At 38.8% G+C, this 15,623-nt stretch overlaps 1 protein-coding gene across 4 annotated transcripts in view; it reads left to right on the top strand.

Moving 5' to 3' along the window:
• IL1RAPL2 (interleukin 1 receptor accessory protein like 2) overlaps window positions 1-15,623 on the top strand; it is a 379,033-nt gene that overhangs the window by 187,694 nt on the left and 175,716 nt on the right. For 3 of the 4 annotated variants that reach the window (XM_030498257.1, XM_030498258.1, XM_030498259.1), the window contains exon 3: window positions 3,754-4,027. The exons of the other annotated variant lie outside the window; for it this stretch is intronic. In XM_030498257.1, coding sequence (XP_030354117.1) covers window positions 3,754-4,027 — 274 coding nt within the window. The remainder of the gene's footprint in view (window positions 1-3,753; window positions 4,028-15,623) is intronic. 4 annotated transcript variants of the gene reach the window in all.

The raw sequence follows: 15,623 nt of genomic DNA, 5'->3' as shown, positions 1-15,623 counted from the left end.
AGAGCCATGCCAACAAAAATGACAGCAAACTTTGTTCTGGGTAATGGGAGTGCTAAACTCCACCTAAGCAGCTCCAGTCAGTTGTAATGACAGCTTGGAGAATACTCCAAACGAATCTAACAAAGCTCACGCTCCAGTGACTGACAGCACAGCAAGAGGAAAAATTCCAGCTTCCATGTGAGCACGGGGAGCCTGACCTAGATTTTAGCCTCTACAGCTTCATAGGAGGAAACATTCTTGACTGTGTATTTAACAAGAAAAAAAGAGCAAGGGGAAAAAGTCATCTCCTGTTTGATGAGTCTTTGTACAATAATTCAGATTTAGCCAAGGCGCCCGGTGAAACTTCTCCCCTCCGCAGATGTCATCAACCCAATAACGAATGGTTACTCTGTTGCCCATGTACCCTCCTCTCCATAACCACCACCTTGGGGACTGAGGTGATGCAGGGAGGGTAGCAGTGCAGGCAGGGGCAATGGCACAGGCAGCCTGCCTGCACCTTCCCTGTATGCTCCCCTCGCTGCGGTTTGGGGTCAAGCCTTGCACTAGCTGCTGAAATTCTGCATTTGGGATACTGTAAATGGGAAAATGGTCCTGTACCGTGAATCTCCTTTTCTCTCTTTTCCTCTTTTGAGGTGCAGGTGCTGTGCTGGGGTCCAGGCACCATGCCGGTACCTCCAGCAGAGTGCTGGCCATGGTCAGGGGTGACTGGCCCCACAGCTTCACTCTCCACTGCCGGCTGCTGGAGGTGGGGTTTAGCCACTCTAATGACTTCACTGTAAATTACCATTCAAATGTATTTTATCTATTCCACTGTGCTTTATATACTCCAGCAGTTGTAATTTGGAAAAAGAAAATAGTAGAAAATTACACACTAGAAGGGAAAGAAATTTTCAAATGCAAGTGGAAGATTAGGTGGACTGAAGTAACACTGGAGGATGCTTAGTGTTCGTGTGAGCTGTGCTTTGACAAGTTGTTTTGGTGTGGCTGTGGGAGAAAATTTTATTGGAAGCAGAGGCATTTTCAGCTTCCATAGCTAGATTTCAGTATTGAGTCAGTACCCTAACTCTGTAGCTCTTTCCTAATGTGTCTGCTCTATGAAATAAACAAAAAACTGGCACCGTTCTGCTTGACCCACAAGCTTCCCATGTGTGTTGGAATGTCAGTTATTCTTTACTGTGGTTTAACTTTGCTGAACCAGCACAGGTTCAAAAGCATTAGATGACATGCCAGGATTAGATTGTCAGAAGATTGACAGAATTAATTAGATCGGCTGAATTGGTTTGGATCTAAATTCTAGTTCTGGGCATCCCTATTCATTTTGGCTTATGCCCCTGCTTAGACTGTTGTGATTTTGCTGAAGCACAGGAGGAAGGTGCCTTTGAGAAATACCTGTATGTCCTGGAGAACAACGGGGATAAGCCATCTGGAGAGTTCAGTGTTGCAGGCGTAAGCTCTGCACTGCTCCTTAATTGTAAACTCACACCAGCCTAAAGAGCATGGCTTAAAAAAAGCACAGAGCCTTTTTTTAGGAAGCTCTGTATGAAGTGTTGGTAGCTGCTTGATGTAAAAGCCCCTCAAAGCCCACCTATATAAAATAATATATGATGTCAGAACCAGGTGTTAATGTCAAAGTGGGTTGGATGGCCTTGTAGGGCTGGGAGAATTGGGTTCTTTTTCCAGCTCTGCTGCTGGTTGCCCATGTCTGTATAACATCATTGCAGAGAGGTGAATGTCCTGTTTGTGAGGCCCTGGCAAGAGAATGTCTGAGTTACAGTATGTGGCTTTGGCCATGGTGGTGGATGTTATAATCTGGAGGGGAGCATGGACAGCAAATACATGATTTTTTAAGTAATGATTATCCAAACTTGTCCTGTCTCTGTGGCGTGAAGCCATGGGAGGGAGAACACAGAGGAAGAAAGGATGCTGCAGCAGTGAAGAAAGCCAGTAAATTGCTGCTGGCCTTTCAGTTTGTGTCATTAACAGTAGCTGTTAAAAGAAGCAATAAATTTTAATTAAATCAGCAGGATGTTTTCAGCAAAATAGAATGCAAACAAAAAATTAACCAAGCTGTGTGTACTTCAGTGGATGTTTTGGTTCTGTTGAAAGTCAGAAGCCAGTTGACACAACCTGCTGCTGTGTTTGCCGTCTGCCTCTGGGTGGGTGGCAGGAGGAGGTCGCCAGATCCACACCGCTTGGGGTGGTGGTATCGTACCATCTCCCTTCGCCTGTCTGTACCTTCATGACAGTAGATACATTAGAAATATAGTTTCGAGTAATGGCTTTCCCTTCCCTCATGAGCCTATGTTTGTTTGACAACAAGATGTTATATGGAAGTTTATGTATTAGAAAGGTATGAAAGTGGTCAGTGGCAACAAGTTTAAAATCTGGTTCGGTTGCATGGTTCAGGTTGTTGCAGTACAATTAAAGCTGATTTACTGCAATGGGAAAATTAAAACTTTCCATTTATCATGGTTAATTTTGAAGGATTCAAGAGAAGCCTGAAAAAATAGTAGATATAATTTAAAGGCAGTAAAAGACTCTGATACACTACCATGTCTAGAAATTTTGGCTCACTACATTTGTTTAGGAAGGAAATTTAAAAAAATCACTTAGTGAATGCTATTCAAGGTGTATATGAAATGCAGAGTGTATGAGGACATCAACACTTAGAGCTTCAGAATTGATACTGTAAATGCAGAAGAGGCAACTCGAACTTTACTTGGTTGAATTTGAGGTAGCTGCATCAAGGGTAAAGATGTTCCACTTAGATGTAGCTGGATACAATCAGTAAATTCTAAACCCTATATACTTCATCAAGTCTAATAATTGCAGGTGGTGTATTTGCCATTGATGGATCTGCCTTGACAGTCTTTTTCTTTGGTTATATTCTTGGTTGATTTTCAGGCTTAGAGTTTTCCAGCGATAAAAATAATTGAATTAAAAAGTCTGCTGATCTGTGAGGGGGAGTTACATGTTGATCCGTATGCATGCACTAGGATTATATTGTAACGAAGATGATTTAAAATAATGGGAGAAAAAAATTGTAGGAGAAGTAATCTTTTTATTAAACTGGCTGAGATAAATTAACTTTTAAAGTTTTTGCTGAACAGAACATCAAAAGATCTCTTTTCATATTTGTACAATTCCTGTAAAAGCTTGATTGCATAGCTAGCATGTTCTGATAGTATCCTGTTGTGTATAATACCTGTCTCTACAATCTGAGTAGACTGTGATAAAAAAAAAAGCGCTATATGAAACTGTCTTGAAAAGAAAATTATAAATGTTGCATCTGTTTTTTTTTTTTTACATAACATAATTAGCCGAGATGGATGAAAAAGTTTTAAGGGATAAGATTATTTTAAGGGATCAGATGCCAATGTACATTTTCCTCCAACAAAGAATTAAAAAATTCAAAATTGGTCTACAGGAGCAAGTAGTTAAGGTGAAAACACTTGGTGTATTTATGAAAGAATTAGTGTTCTGGGGACGAAACTAATGATATTCTGAAGAAATGGAATTGACTAGGCCCAGTGTGCACTGTTTATTGCATTTATGTGTAACTAAAAAAGGTGTATAAAATCCTTTAATTGCTAATTTAATAAGACTCTTAAAGCTGCTTCAGGTTTTTCACATTGATGTAGACCAAAGGTTCTTTTCTTTTAATTAATTGCATTGCATTTCACAAGCTGCCTTTCACTATCTTGAAAAAATATATCTGATTCTAATATTTCTTTATTATTGTTTTGCTTTCAGTTGATGGTTGCATTGACTGGTCAGTGGATCTCAAGACATACATGGCTTTGGCAGGTGAACCAGTCCGAGTGAAATGTGCCCTTTTCTACAGCTATATCAGAACTAATTATAGCATGGCCCAAAGCACAGGTCTTAGGCTTATGTGGTACAAAAACAAAGGAGATTTAGAAGAGCCCATTATATTTTCTGAAGTTAGGATGAGCAAGGATGAAGATTCAATATGGTTTCATTCAGTTGAGTTGCAAGACAGTGGTTTCTACACATGTGTTCTAAGGTGGGTATTGTGTTAAAGTCTAAGAATGTATAGATTGGCTTGGTTAAAAAAAATGTTTAAATTTAGCTCTCAGGATTGATATATTCTTCCAGTTAATATATACTCATTATTTTTATTCTTATAATTATATATGTCACATAATTCTTTGTCTCAAAATTAGTTTCCCTAGTAACTATAGTTACCTCTTCCAATAGCTATAATTAAATATGTGCTTTCAGTTAATTACTTTATTATTTTAAGTCCAACATTTTCAAATTCTCAATTTGCCATAAACCTTCAGAACTGAATACTTCTTAAATCATGAAGTTTTTTGGTTAAGTAATGCTCTTTTTCAAATGCTTTGTGTTATTCAAGAGTTAGACATGGTTTGAATTATTCTGATGGGATTAGGCCATGGGGAGTTACAGCTCTGTCTGGTTTTGAAGAAATGTTTATTTTAATATACAGTTATGATTTGGCATAAATCTAAGCAGACCTCGTTTGGTAAGGCACTGAAATGCATGTCTCAGAAGTATTTTGGAACTGTGGATGAGCCTTAAATTAAGCATGTGCTGGAGCTCGTGATTTCCATCATGTGGATGTTGATGTCAGCTCTCTGCCTAAAATGAGAAGATAAAAAAGCAGGACTCTTTAAGAATGAATGAATAAATATTCCTTAAAATGATCCAGTTTGAATTAAGAGGAGATTACAGATACTTTGTATGATTCGATTTTAAACTATTTGGTTTCAGAGAATGAAGCTTGATTCATCCTTGTCTGCGGTTCCATACTGAAATTATACACATTTGATTAATTTAATATCAAATATCACAGCAAAATAACAGCACTGTTCAGAGCCCAGAATTTGCTCTCTCTCCTTCTCTGCTAAGTCCTGCTGCTTTGTCTCAGCTGCCTGAGTCCATTTGGATCCTAAAGAATGCTACTAAAATCAGAGATTGTGCTGTGGTTTGTACTGGTGACCAGTTTAAATATCAGATGTGTCTGCCAAACTGACCATTAAGGCTGTATTGCAGCCTTCAGAGTTAATTATTCTTTTATTAGTTGCTCTGTCAGAGGCCTGGTATAATGTGAACTCTGTGATTTGAAGTGTTATAGGAAGACAGTGATTTACATGTTTCAAGGGAGCTGTACTTTTTTTTCATAAGAAGTCACTGTTGTGATAATCAAGTTACTGGTTTAGTACTCTGGAAACTTTTAATGCGAATAATCTGAACAATGAAGAATTGATCTTGGACCAAATTCCTGGGACGTGCTTTTTTCTGGGAAATTTCAAAGCTCTGCTCATTTACGTGACAAAGTAGTTTTGGGTAACAAATGGGCAAGTTCTTAAATAATTCATGCATTCTCCTCATTTTCACATAAAAACTGTACAACATGCTGCTTAGAAGGCATTGTGCAGCAGTAAGATCTTCCTTGTCAGTTCTGCAGCTTTCCTGCTTTGGCTAGAACTTATTTATATAGTTACAGATAATTTTGTCTTTTTCAGATTTATGTCAGAGTGCAGAATATTATGTGGTTACACATAAAAGACTGTATTTCTTTCTTTACTGAATTTATTTTTTCTTTCAAAAATTTGGTAATGTATCTGTGGTGTTATTGTTTATGAAATCATAGGTGGCTTAAGTTAGCTGAGGAAATAGTAATTTATTTAGTATCATTAAAATAGGGCGAGCTCTAATGGTCTAAACTCTGATCACGCTTTTGTGGTAGACTATCCATGCCATTAACTGTGTAATTTCAGCTTTATTAATCCATTTTTTGGAGGGGGATAAGCAGGTGTTCGCATTTTAGTCATTAACCAGGCTCACCTGGTTTGTGAGGATTTGAGAGGTCACAAATGAGAGCAGTAATTCTAGAATATGATTTTATTTTCTAGAAACATTAACAATTTCTGTTACAAATGCCTTCTTCTGTACACTGAATGAATGGAGACTGAGAACTCAATGCGGTGGAAATGAAGAGGTGACTCTGGCCGTCTGGGTGCAAGGGCTGGGTGTAAGGGTGCATGCATAATGGACTCTGTTGTCTTGGTAGATGAATTAAAAAAATTGGGAAGGAAAAATGCTTTTGATTCAAGATAAATGTAAAACTTGAAGTTTTTCTCAACAAGGAAGTTTTCATTTAGGTTTTCTAGAAGGAAATCAGAAGCAAATTACATTCTAAATTGATGTCTTTCTAGCCACTCACCAAGGATGTAGAAAGCCCTGGTGCAACTCCTGTGCTGCTGTCACTTTGGGGTGAAACCGCACATTTGCCTGTCTCAGTGTCCAGGGTTTGCTGCATTCAGCCGCTTCAAGTCTCTTGTCTGAGAAACAGTTCTATCTACAATTCATTCTTGTCTATACAAAGGGCACAAGGGAGGAAGATGCTTGGATGTGCAGAAGTTGTTTGTGGCTCGAAAGGAAGGACACACTCTTAAGCTGGGAAGATCGTCTCTGATAGAAGGGAATTGAACACCAAGGGTTTTTAGCAAGTTGTATATAAAGGATGTCACAGTCAACAGCGGGAGCCATGCTAATTCGCTCTGCCCCAACTTGTTACTTTTTTCTCAGTCAAAATGTGGCAAATAAAAAAACTTTATGGGGAAAATTATAACTGCACATTTCTCTGAATTTCCAATTTGTTGATAAAGTTCTTCACAGTTCTGGGGGAAAAAAAAAAGCCCCCAAAAAACCCACCAAAAAAACCCCACAAAAACTCCACAACCCCAAAAGAAAAAAACCCACAAAACCCCAAACCTGTTTTTTAAGAAGCTGCATTTTCTGGTTGCTCACAGGTGCTTGTAGGATCAAGGCATGAATATCTTTGAAGCAATTAGAGGGAATTTTTCTGAAGCTTCTTCAAAAGGGTGGGTGTGAGCAGGTGAAGGATAGGCTGATCTGACAGTGATTTGGAGATGGGTAAAAATTAAATGTGTCAGTGAATTCTTTCTTATACAGAATTGTCATTTCAATAATCAGAATGTCTGTTCTGTAAATGAACCTGTAATACTGAATAAAATTAAGGAATATCAGAGCAGCCTTAATAAAAGAGATTGCTTCTCCAGGCTGAAGAGGTTCAATACCATAATTTAAATATTGCCTCTCCTTTATTAACCAATTAGATGTTGTTCCATAGGCAGGTGTGTGGCAGGGTGCGTATAATAGGAGGAAATTATTGTTGCATTAAAACTTACTTCTCTCTTCCCACATTTTGACACTGAGCTGACACTCGGATGCACCCAAAAGGTGGTATTTTTCTCCAGTGTTAACTGTAACATATTAAGGGGTCCTGATTCTGCAGGGACTTTTAAAATTAAGAGTGCAGAGTTGAGCTGTGTTAGTTCATGTGAATTCCGTGGATCTCCTTTGTTCTTGGGTGTCTTTTCTATGCTAAATCAGGGAATATTACTACAGCTAGATCCCAGTGACACCCAGAAGGGATTCTGACTAATGGATAGATGTGTGTTTCATTACAGATCCCAGAGAAATGTTGGGACATTTATATCATGACTTTACTGCTACATATGGAAATGCTGTGTTCCAGAGGTCTCTTTCCAGTACAGGCCCTGGATATGCCGTTAATTTTCCAGCACCTGTCAGTGCTACTTTCAGATAAAGCTGTCAGCATTTCTGTTACAGAGGTTTGGTGTTCTGGGATTTTTGCATCAGCATTCTGGATTGAAGTACCTTCACTAGAGGATTCAGAGATGAGAGCATCAAAACCAAACAGATCTAAATGCAAAAAGTGGCCTGAAAGTTCAGAGTAAGACCGTCATTTGCAAGATCATATGCTACTTTTGCTCTCTTAAAAAATACAGTTATTTTTCTGTGTTAAAAGCCTCTGTAGAGAACAAGAATTGGGCCTACTTAACCTGGTGAAAGAAGGGAAGATGAGGTAGGAAAGAAATCTCAGCAAAGCTTAGCATCACCTTCACCCTCAGCAAGGGACTACTCCTGGAACCCTGTCTTCTAACTGGGCCCAGCTCCAAAATAAACTGAAGTACTGAATAAATGCTTTATAAGCAAGATCAGTAAAGCATTAGTGCATTTTTGCTGTTAATTAACTGTTGGTGAAATAAAATAATTCCTGTAATGTGAACCAGGAGGGTAGAAAGTCTGGGCCTTGCAGAGGTGCAGGGAAAGCAGGAGGTGGAGGTTTGTGTTTGCCAGACTGCCTCATGTAGCTAAGCCTCGATTTTTGTACAAGATACAGAATAACAAGGGAGTGAGGGCCTTGAATGCCTATGAGGCAATAAGCCTGGAGATCTTTAATACCAGCATTTGATGCCAGAGAACTACCAACAAACCAAGTTAGGAAATCTGCATCTTTTTCCCTTACTTTGTCCCTATCTGCACATTTCTTAATGGAGAACGGCATTGCTATGGACATGCACAGAAGAATCAAGCCTTTGCTTAGCCATTGGTGAAATACTGAGATACTGCTTTCTGAGTAATAATAAAATAGACTGACAGTAGATTCTAAGCCTACTGGCTTCTGAATGTCTGTGGAGTGCATGACCAGCAAATCAAAATCAGATTTAGACAGCCTGGAGGGCTTGTCAGTAAAACTTCATTTGCAGCGTAACCTTTGTGTTCTCACTTCTGTGGGTCTTAGGCAGAGCTGAGGAACTTGTTTCAAATGCCTGCAACTTGGACTTGCAGTATGCACACCGCATCCCAGGAAAAGTTGCACCACTTCTCTGAGTGCCGAAAGTCTGGCTTCCAATTGAAAGGAGAGGTTTTTTTCAGGTCTGAACAGAGACCAAACAGGAAAGTTGGACAAAATCATGATGTGAAAATGTGTAGGGTTTGGCTGCTTTCTCTGCAGGCATCTCTCATGGTTCTTACAGTATGTGTTTTAATACAGACATTCATTTTGTCGATGGCAATTATCTTCTCATTACAGAGTGTTTCATTTTCAGATGCTTTGGCTTTATTCAGTGCTGAACTGTTATGCCAAAGGTGATTTTGTATCTCAAATCCCTTTGAACACAGTGTTGTAATTCCAGTTTAGTTATAGAATATCTCCTTCCATATGCTTCAAAGGCAAACGGTTTTTTTCCCCCATAGACTTTCCCTGGAAAGATCTAAAGATGATACTTTCTAGTGGGCAGGGTCTTTAATTATCAGATGATGGATTATGTATCTCGTGGTTACCTGTCAGACTTGCACACTGCTGTGTGACCAGCTTTCATACTGTACTGTCCTGGGCATGTCTGTAGAAGCAGCTAAATTTCACACTTTGAGAAAGTGCTTGGATTCAGCATGGCATAGTCTTCCCAGGCTCTGTATGACACTAACATTAAATGTCACGCATTAAAAGCGTGTGACATTTGCCACTTTAAAAGCAACTGATTCTGTACAAACAAAATCCCTGTGATATATGATATTCAATACTCGAATACAGTGTTAGAGCAGATACAATATAGTCACTATGATTCATGATAAAATTTAACTTACTGAGATGCAATGTTTTGGCATTATCAAAATGCAGAGGAAAGTAGAATCTTTCCTATCTAAAATTGTGTAAAAACTGATGGTGCTCCTGCAGATCATTTTGATGACATTCTCTTTATTGAGAGAAATCAGTTCTATCTGGTTTTTTGACACTTAGATTTACTGAAAACCAAAGATTTGCTTCTCTTCCCTGGTGGTATGTATATTTCTGCTCACTCACTCGTCTATAAAGCTTTAAAAGAGAAAATATCCATCCTCTGTCTTTACTGACATCCGCAGTGTTTACCGTTGGTGAGAAGCTGCAGGAGCAGTCAGGGTTTCAAGCAGAAATGCCCATGTTGCTCTCTGGTTGGAGAGCATCCAGCGACTTCCCTGTTGCAGCAGCATGCACAAGAATGAGAATATTGTTTATCTTTCAGTTTTCTTAATAGTAAAATCCCAGCTTTAAAATGGCTGGTGTTACTTTCTAGTCCCTACAGACTGTCATAATGAAAGCTCCATGTGCTGCAGTGCCTTAGTAATGTTTCAGCTCACTATCCGTGGTTGCTCGTGAAAGAAGTGTCTTCTCTGGTGGGCTTCAAACCTTGCCTGGTGGAGAGAAAGGATGCAAAGTGGAGTGACTGCTCCCTCGTGCAGTCAACTTTACATGCAGGACACCTATTGCCAAGATGTTGTTTAGCCCTCCTCAGCTATCTCCTCTCCAACATGTCAGGGAGTTTCCATGTCCCTTCTGTTCTCCAAATAACAATGGAGAGGAATGTGCTTACCCAGGTACCACTCCTGTTGAAATACACATCAAGCCAGCAGTAACTATAACATGTTAGTAGACAATTTTGTATGTTTCCTGTGAATGGACAGACAAATGGAAGATTTCCTGAGGAAATACATCATGCCCAAAGCACAAGGTGACAGAACCACAGGGAGTTAAATTAGTATTTGGTAGGTGATCCTGGAGAATAATTTCTTCTTTTCTGGCAAACGCTTAAGGGAAGACACAGTCAGAAGGATTCAGCTGCAGGACTCGAACATCCCTCATTGTAAATTGGCGTGAGGACACTATCATGAAGTAAGTGTTCCTTGTGTATCTTATGAGATAATAACTGATCCACTGGTTTATGTGCTTAATTGCCCATATACGAACTGAGAGGGGCTTGCCTTTCTCGTTGCATCTACAAAATAGGACTTACATGCATGAGGAAGGGTGTGCTCCACAGGTTTTATTCCGTGAGGTAAGAAAGTTACAGAGGTTTAGCAATGACAAGTCTGATGGGTATGCCAAATGCAATTTTGTTTTGCGTGTTAGGTGTCTAATAACAAAAAAGGCATAGAGGAGTAGATACACTTATTCACACATTGTGTGATTTGGAAGAAATAAAGGAGAAAGTGTTCAGTGCTCTCAGAAACAGGGTATTGCAAACACAAAATTGTTGAAAGGGGATTTCTTAATACTTTCCTGGGAGCAGTTGTCCCTGTGCCTCAGATTTATGTCATTGGTAATGGAGCTTTTCAGTAAGACAATATAATTTAACAGTAATATCCAGAGTTCTAATGGAAAAATATTAGGAAATAAATGAAAAGGGCTTAGTCATTTGTAGTAGCAAACTTCCGGGCCGCTTGTTGCCTTGTAATTCTTAAGGGCAAGGAAGAAGAGAGCAAACCTGGCCAATTACAGGATTTGTTCTGCTGGAACAGGATGTGCTGAAGCTGACAGAGACCAGATAGTTCAAGAACTTCAGTGTGATATGTTAGAGATAACATCGTATTATTTTGGCTTCTGCATTTCTTCTGTGTTATGTATTATATTTTCATATATTCATTTCTAATAACTAACATTTTTGAAGACTTGGGGGAAAAAAAAAATCCCAAACCAAGGAACACTGTTGACCTGGGAGATTCAAATTAAATATGGAGATTTTCTCTCTATGCCCGAGTGTCTCTGTTGGCCTGACTGGTAATTTGTTTGGTTTTCAGTTGCTTCTCTCATGATACAGAGATCAGAAGGACCAGTGTATGTGTGTGTGAAGGCAATCAGAAAAGAAATAGATCCTCCTGTCCCTTAACCATGTGCAAATCAGATTGCTGTCACTATTCTCAGAGAAACTTAAAAAACATGATACTAGACATCATCCCTGAATTTTCAAATCATGGTCTTGCTGTTACGGGCTTGTCACTGACTGTACTAGGCACATCCTGACATTTTTATGTCACATTTCCCTCCTAATAAGGATGTTACCTGAAGTCCAACTTTAATTTAAACTTAGATCTAAGATTTGGTGAGAGAGAAACTCTACCCAACTGCCAGATCCAAACATCTTTTCTTCTCTGTCCCAGTATCCAGGAAGCCTGAAAATTCCCCAAAAAGGGCTAGCTCACAGTGGAGTACAGGTCTTGCTTTTAAGTGCCTTTGGTGAGAACTGTATTCCTGATGGTTAACTTGAGACATCTCTGGATATCTGGTTTTCAAGCTATCGTTAATGTAAGCCTTTTAAAAATACCTTTCAGTGGCTCTGCTCAGAAGTTTTTTGTTTTGAACAGTGATGGGATAGCCTTTCTTCATTGTAAAACATGGGCCTCTGCGACATCTAGAATGTCTTGGTCAAGCTTATATTGTCATCTTGTTTCTAGTGAGTCTTGTGGAGAAATTAAATCTTGGGAGAAAATAAGTACAGAAACAATAAAAACTCTTAGAGAGTGACGGGTTAGCTCAGCTCAAATGCTTTTTCTACCTGAAGGGAATGGGGCCTTGAATGGTACTTCTATCTGGATTCACAATGCAGGTCGAGGATCAAAGGAAGTAGAGATAATGCAAGAACATTGGATTTGTAACACCTTACTGTTTTAGCACTTTGTTTTCTTTGATCGTACTTCCATGATATTGTTCTCTTTTGTTAGTAGGATCTTGAGAACAAGTCAGACGTTAAAGGAGGGTTAACATGGGATTAGGATTTCTCTTTATCATGCATAGGAGTTGGTATTAGAATTACAGTTGTAACAGCAACAAGAAAGCAAAAGACAAGACAGGAATGTTTGGAATTGTACCAAGGCCCGCACATATAAGCCACAGAATCACTGCACCTTTTGGGTTATGGTTCAGGGAGCAACTGCAGCAGTGCCAGCCATCTGTTGAAGTGTTCCTCTTTAGGCATTGCTCTCTCACTTGACAAATTAATTAAAAAAAAAAAAAAAAGAAAACTTTGAAGGATCTGTGATTTGTACCATCTGAGAGTGATTTACACCTAAGTGGGGAATTAATCTTTTCCAGACAGTGACCCCTAACATGCAGCAATGGTAGTCACCAAGAAATAAGCTAACACTTGAAAGAGTAAGTAATAATCCATTTGTTTTTAGTAAGGATGTTACATTTGTGTGATCTATAAAAAACCAATCCTAACAAATAACTCATTTTTCTTTGAGCAGATCACCAAACAATGACCTATTTGATCTGAGCAAAGCAAGCTCAGATAACAATGAAAGTGCTTGGTAACCATTATGTGAAGTGTTAAATTTAGGAATACATTTATAAAATTCTCATGGAGAGAGAGGAAAACAATCAAATACTCAAGTCTGAAAGCCAATAGCGTAGCACATTCTTATAGCAGTTGGTAGTGGATCTGGTAGAGCAGTAATTGCTGTGGCCCTTCAGATCGGCAAAGACAGTTGATGGTGTAGTTATTGCTGTTACTGCTTTAACTTGGAACGAGCAAAGATGAATACAGGTTGACCTATACAGTCCTGCAATCAGTATTTCAGTGAGCCAGTGAAAATGTCATTAAAACAGCCAGAGTGTTTAGGTATGTTGGGAGAAGTCTAAGTGCGAGTTGTGCTGTTTCTTGAGCATTGCTTTGATAAATACACTTCCCAGCTTTTGGATCTACCTCCAAAGTCTTAGAATGTAATAAAAACCCCAACACTGAATGAAAAATGAACCTGCAAGGGAAAAAAAACCTCTTGTATAAATATGCAGTTCAAATATCGGGGAGGTTTAGTTTTATTTTATCTACTCAATGTAAAATACTCAACCACTTTGCTGCTTCCTTCCTCTTTATGAGAAAATCAATAAAGAAGGGGGGAACGGTCTGTGAATGCTAGAGACAAAATTGTTTTACTTAACTGTTTCAACAAACCACCCTCATTTAGCAGAAACACACATGCCAAAGAAGTTTTTTCCAAAGTTGTGAATATTTCCCCTAATTTGAATTCAGCCTTAGGGCTGATGAATTGTCTTTTGAATCCAAAACAAGATGAAAAATTACGTAGGGATTGATGCTTCAATTTCAAGTGTCCTTCTTATTCATTTCTTTATATCCTCCCTTTTTCCCTCTTGTCCTGGCTTCGAAGTCAAGCCAAACTCATAGTTTTCATTGCTTTTGTTTTGAGACCTGCTAAACTCCCTTGGTTTTCCCTGTGGTTTTCTATCGGATTCTAAGCTGGCTTCAGTTTTTGGTTCAGAGCCAATTCCAGGTGGCCTGGGATTACAAATGCCTTGCCACCAGAACAAAGGCAACTGCTTTGTGAACTCTGGCAAAGCTAAACCTGTCTTCACATTTCCAGTTGGGAGACTAGGCCCAGTTTATAACTAGTCCCTTGAAATAGGGAATTACAAATCTTAGTGTGAAAACATAGGCAATTTTTTTTTCTTTGTACTATCAAGTAATTCTTTCTTTTCTTTGCCTCCCAGAATTCTGCCTCAAAATTGAGAAAAACAGTGAGGCTGATCAAACTGGTGTTTCCTTTTGCACATGACTGAAATATAACTGTTATCCCAAACTGACTAGATTAAAGGAAGGCTGCTGCTTCATTCGCTGGAGTTCCTGCAAAAGTTGCCCTTCTCTGAATTACCAGTAGTAGCACTAACTTGAGTGGCTGGTGCAGCATTCATAAAGCTTTCAAGTCTGTTGCTGTTGGCTTAGTGAGGGCTTCCTTCATCATGAGCCTGAATAGATATATTGTCTCGGTCATGGAGTGTGAACAAAAGTGATAGCACTCACCAGGCACTCAGTTTTCTCAATTCTACTCAATTCTAATTGTAACTAATGAAAAGAGTGCTACATTTTTAGGTCATGGTTCCAGGAAGCATTTTAAATAGAAGTAGCCTCCAGCGCTGTTCAAAATACAGTCTAAATAACGCAAGATTGTTAGCAGAAAATACAACACTATTAAATAACAGCAAGTAATGGACAACTATTCAAAGTCATTCTTGATTAGCCTAGATCATTATTACTGAGCACATGTGACCTTACTTGCACTCGGTAATACTTGTAGTTATTCAGGAAAGCTAAGTAATGATTACTAATTAATTACTATTGATTATACTTGGTGAGTGTATCCATATTTTGTGGATTTTCAGTGCTGTATTAGGAAGCATTGAAACTTTCTGAATATGTTTTGTTTTCTTCCTACAAAGAAAGTAACCCTTTTCAAAAGCAAGTAGTTTGGGAGAACGTTGAATTACGTTCCCTAAATCATAGAAGTATTTCTGAAATGCCTACCCCAAATTATGCAGTTTTTTTCAGTCCAGAGAACTTTTATTTCAGGTAAAATAATACGTTTTGTGCAGTTTGTGAGGATGAGACTTTATTATAGCCTCTGAAGTGAAAGACATCATGGCAGTGTGCAGAGTGAGCCTTTCCACTCTGAGGTAAGGGACAGAAAAAATATCCACCGATTTTATTACATAAATTTACAGATGACATATTTAACAGAAGGGGGTAAGGAGGGAGAAGTATGTGGTTCTGCTGAATATTTAACACTAATGCTGAAAATGGAAGGGTTCTGAAGATTGCCTGTTGATTTGCCTTGCAAATACCTCTCTCTGCAAATACCTGCTTGTGGCACACTCCTTTGACAAGGACCCATTTGCACAGTGTTTTGTCAGCACTTGTTTAGCATGAAGCTTAGAGCTGTGATGAAGTGTCCCTGTGGACCTTTTTATTTTCTTCCCAACTACAGGCTCATTTGACAGAGTGACATGTTTAAAAAATTCATAAGAAAAGATTTGTTATGGAGCATGTTGGATTTTTATTTATTTATTTATTTTAAATTTTTTTAAATTTGAATTAAAAGGATAGTCTTGATTCTAACTGGAGGGAGTAAGCAGCTGGTATCATTAGTGTTAGGGTTTGACTGATCGATCACTTTCCAGGTGCACAGGGCACTCT

The sequence above is a fragment of the Strigops habroptila genome, chromosome 9 (assembly GCF_004027225.2).
Source record: "Strigops habroptila isolate Jane chromosome 9, bStrHab1.2.pri, whole genome shotgun sequence".
NCBI classification, from domain to species: domain Eukaryota; kingdom Metazoa; phylum Chordata; class Aves; order Psittaciformes; family Psittacidae; genus Strigops; species Strigops habroptila.
Note: the sequence above shows the minus strand (reverse complement) of the source record. Positions and strands in the feature narration are given on the sequence as shown.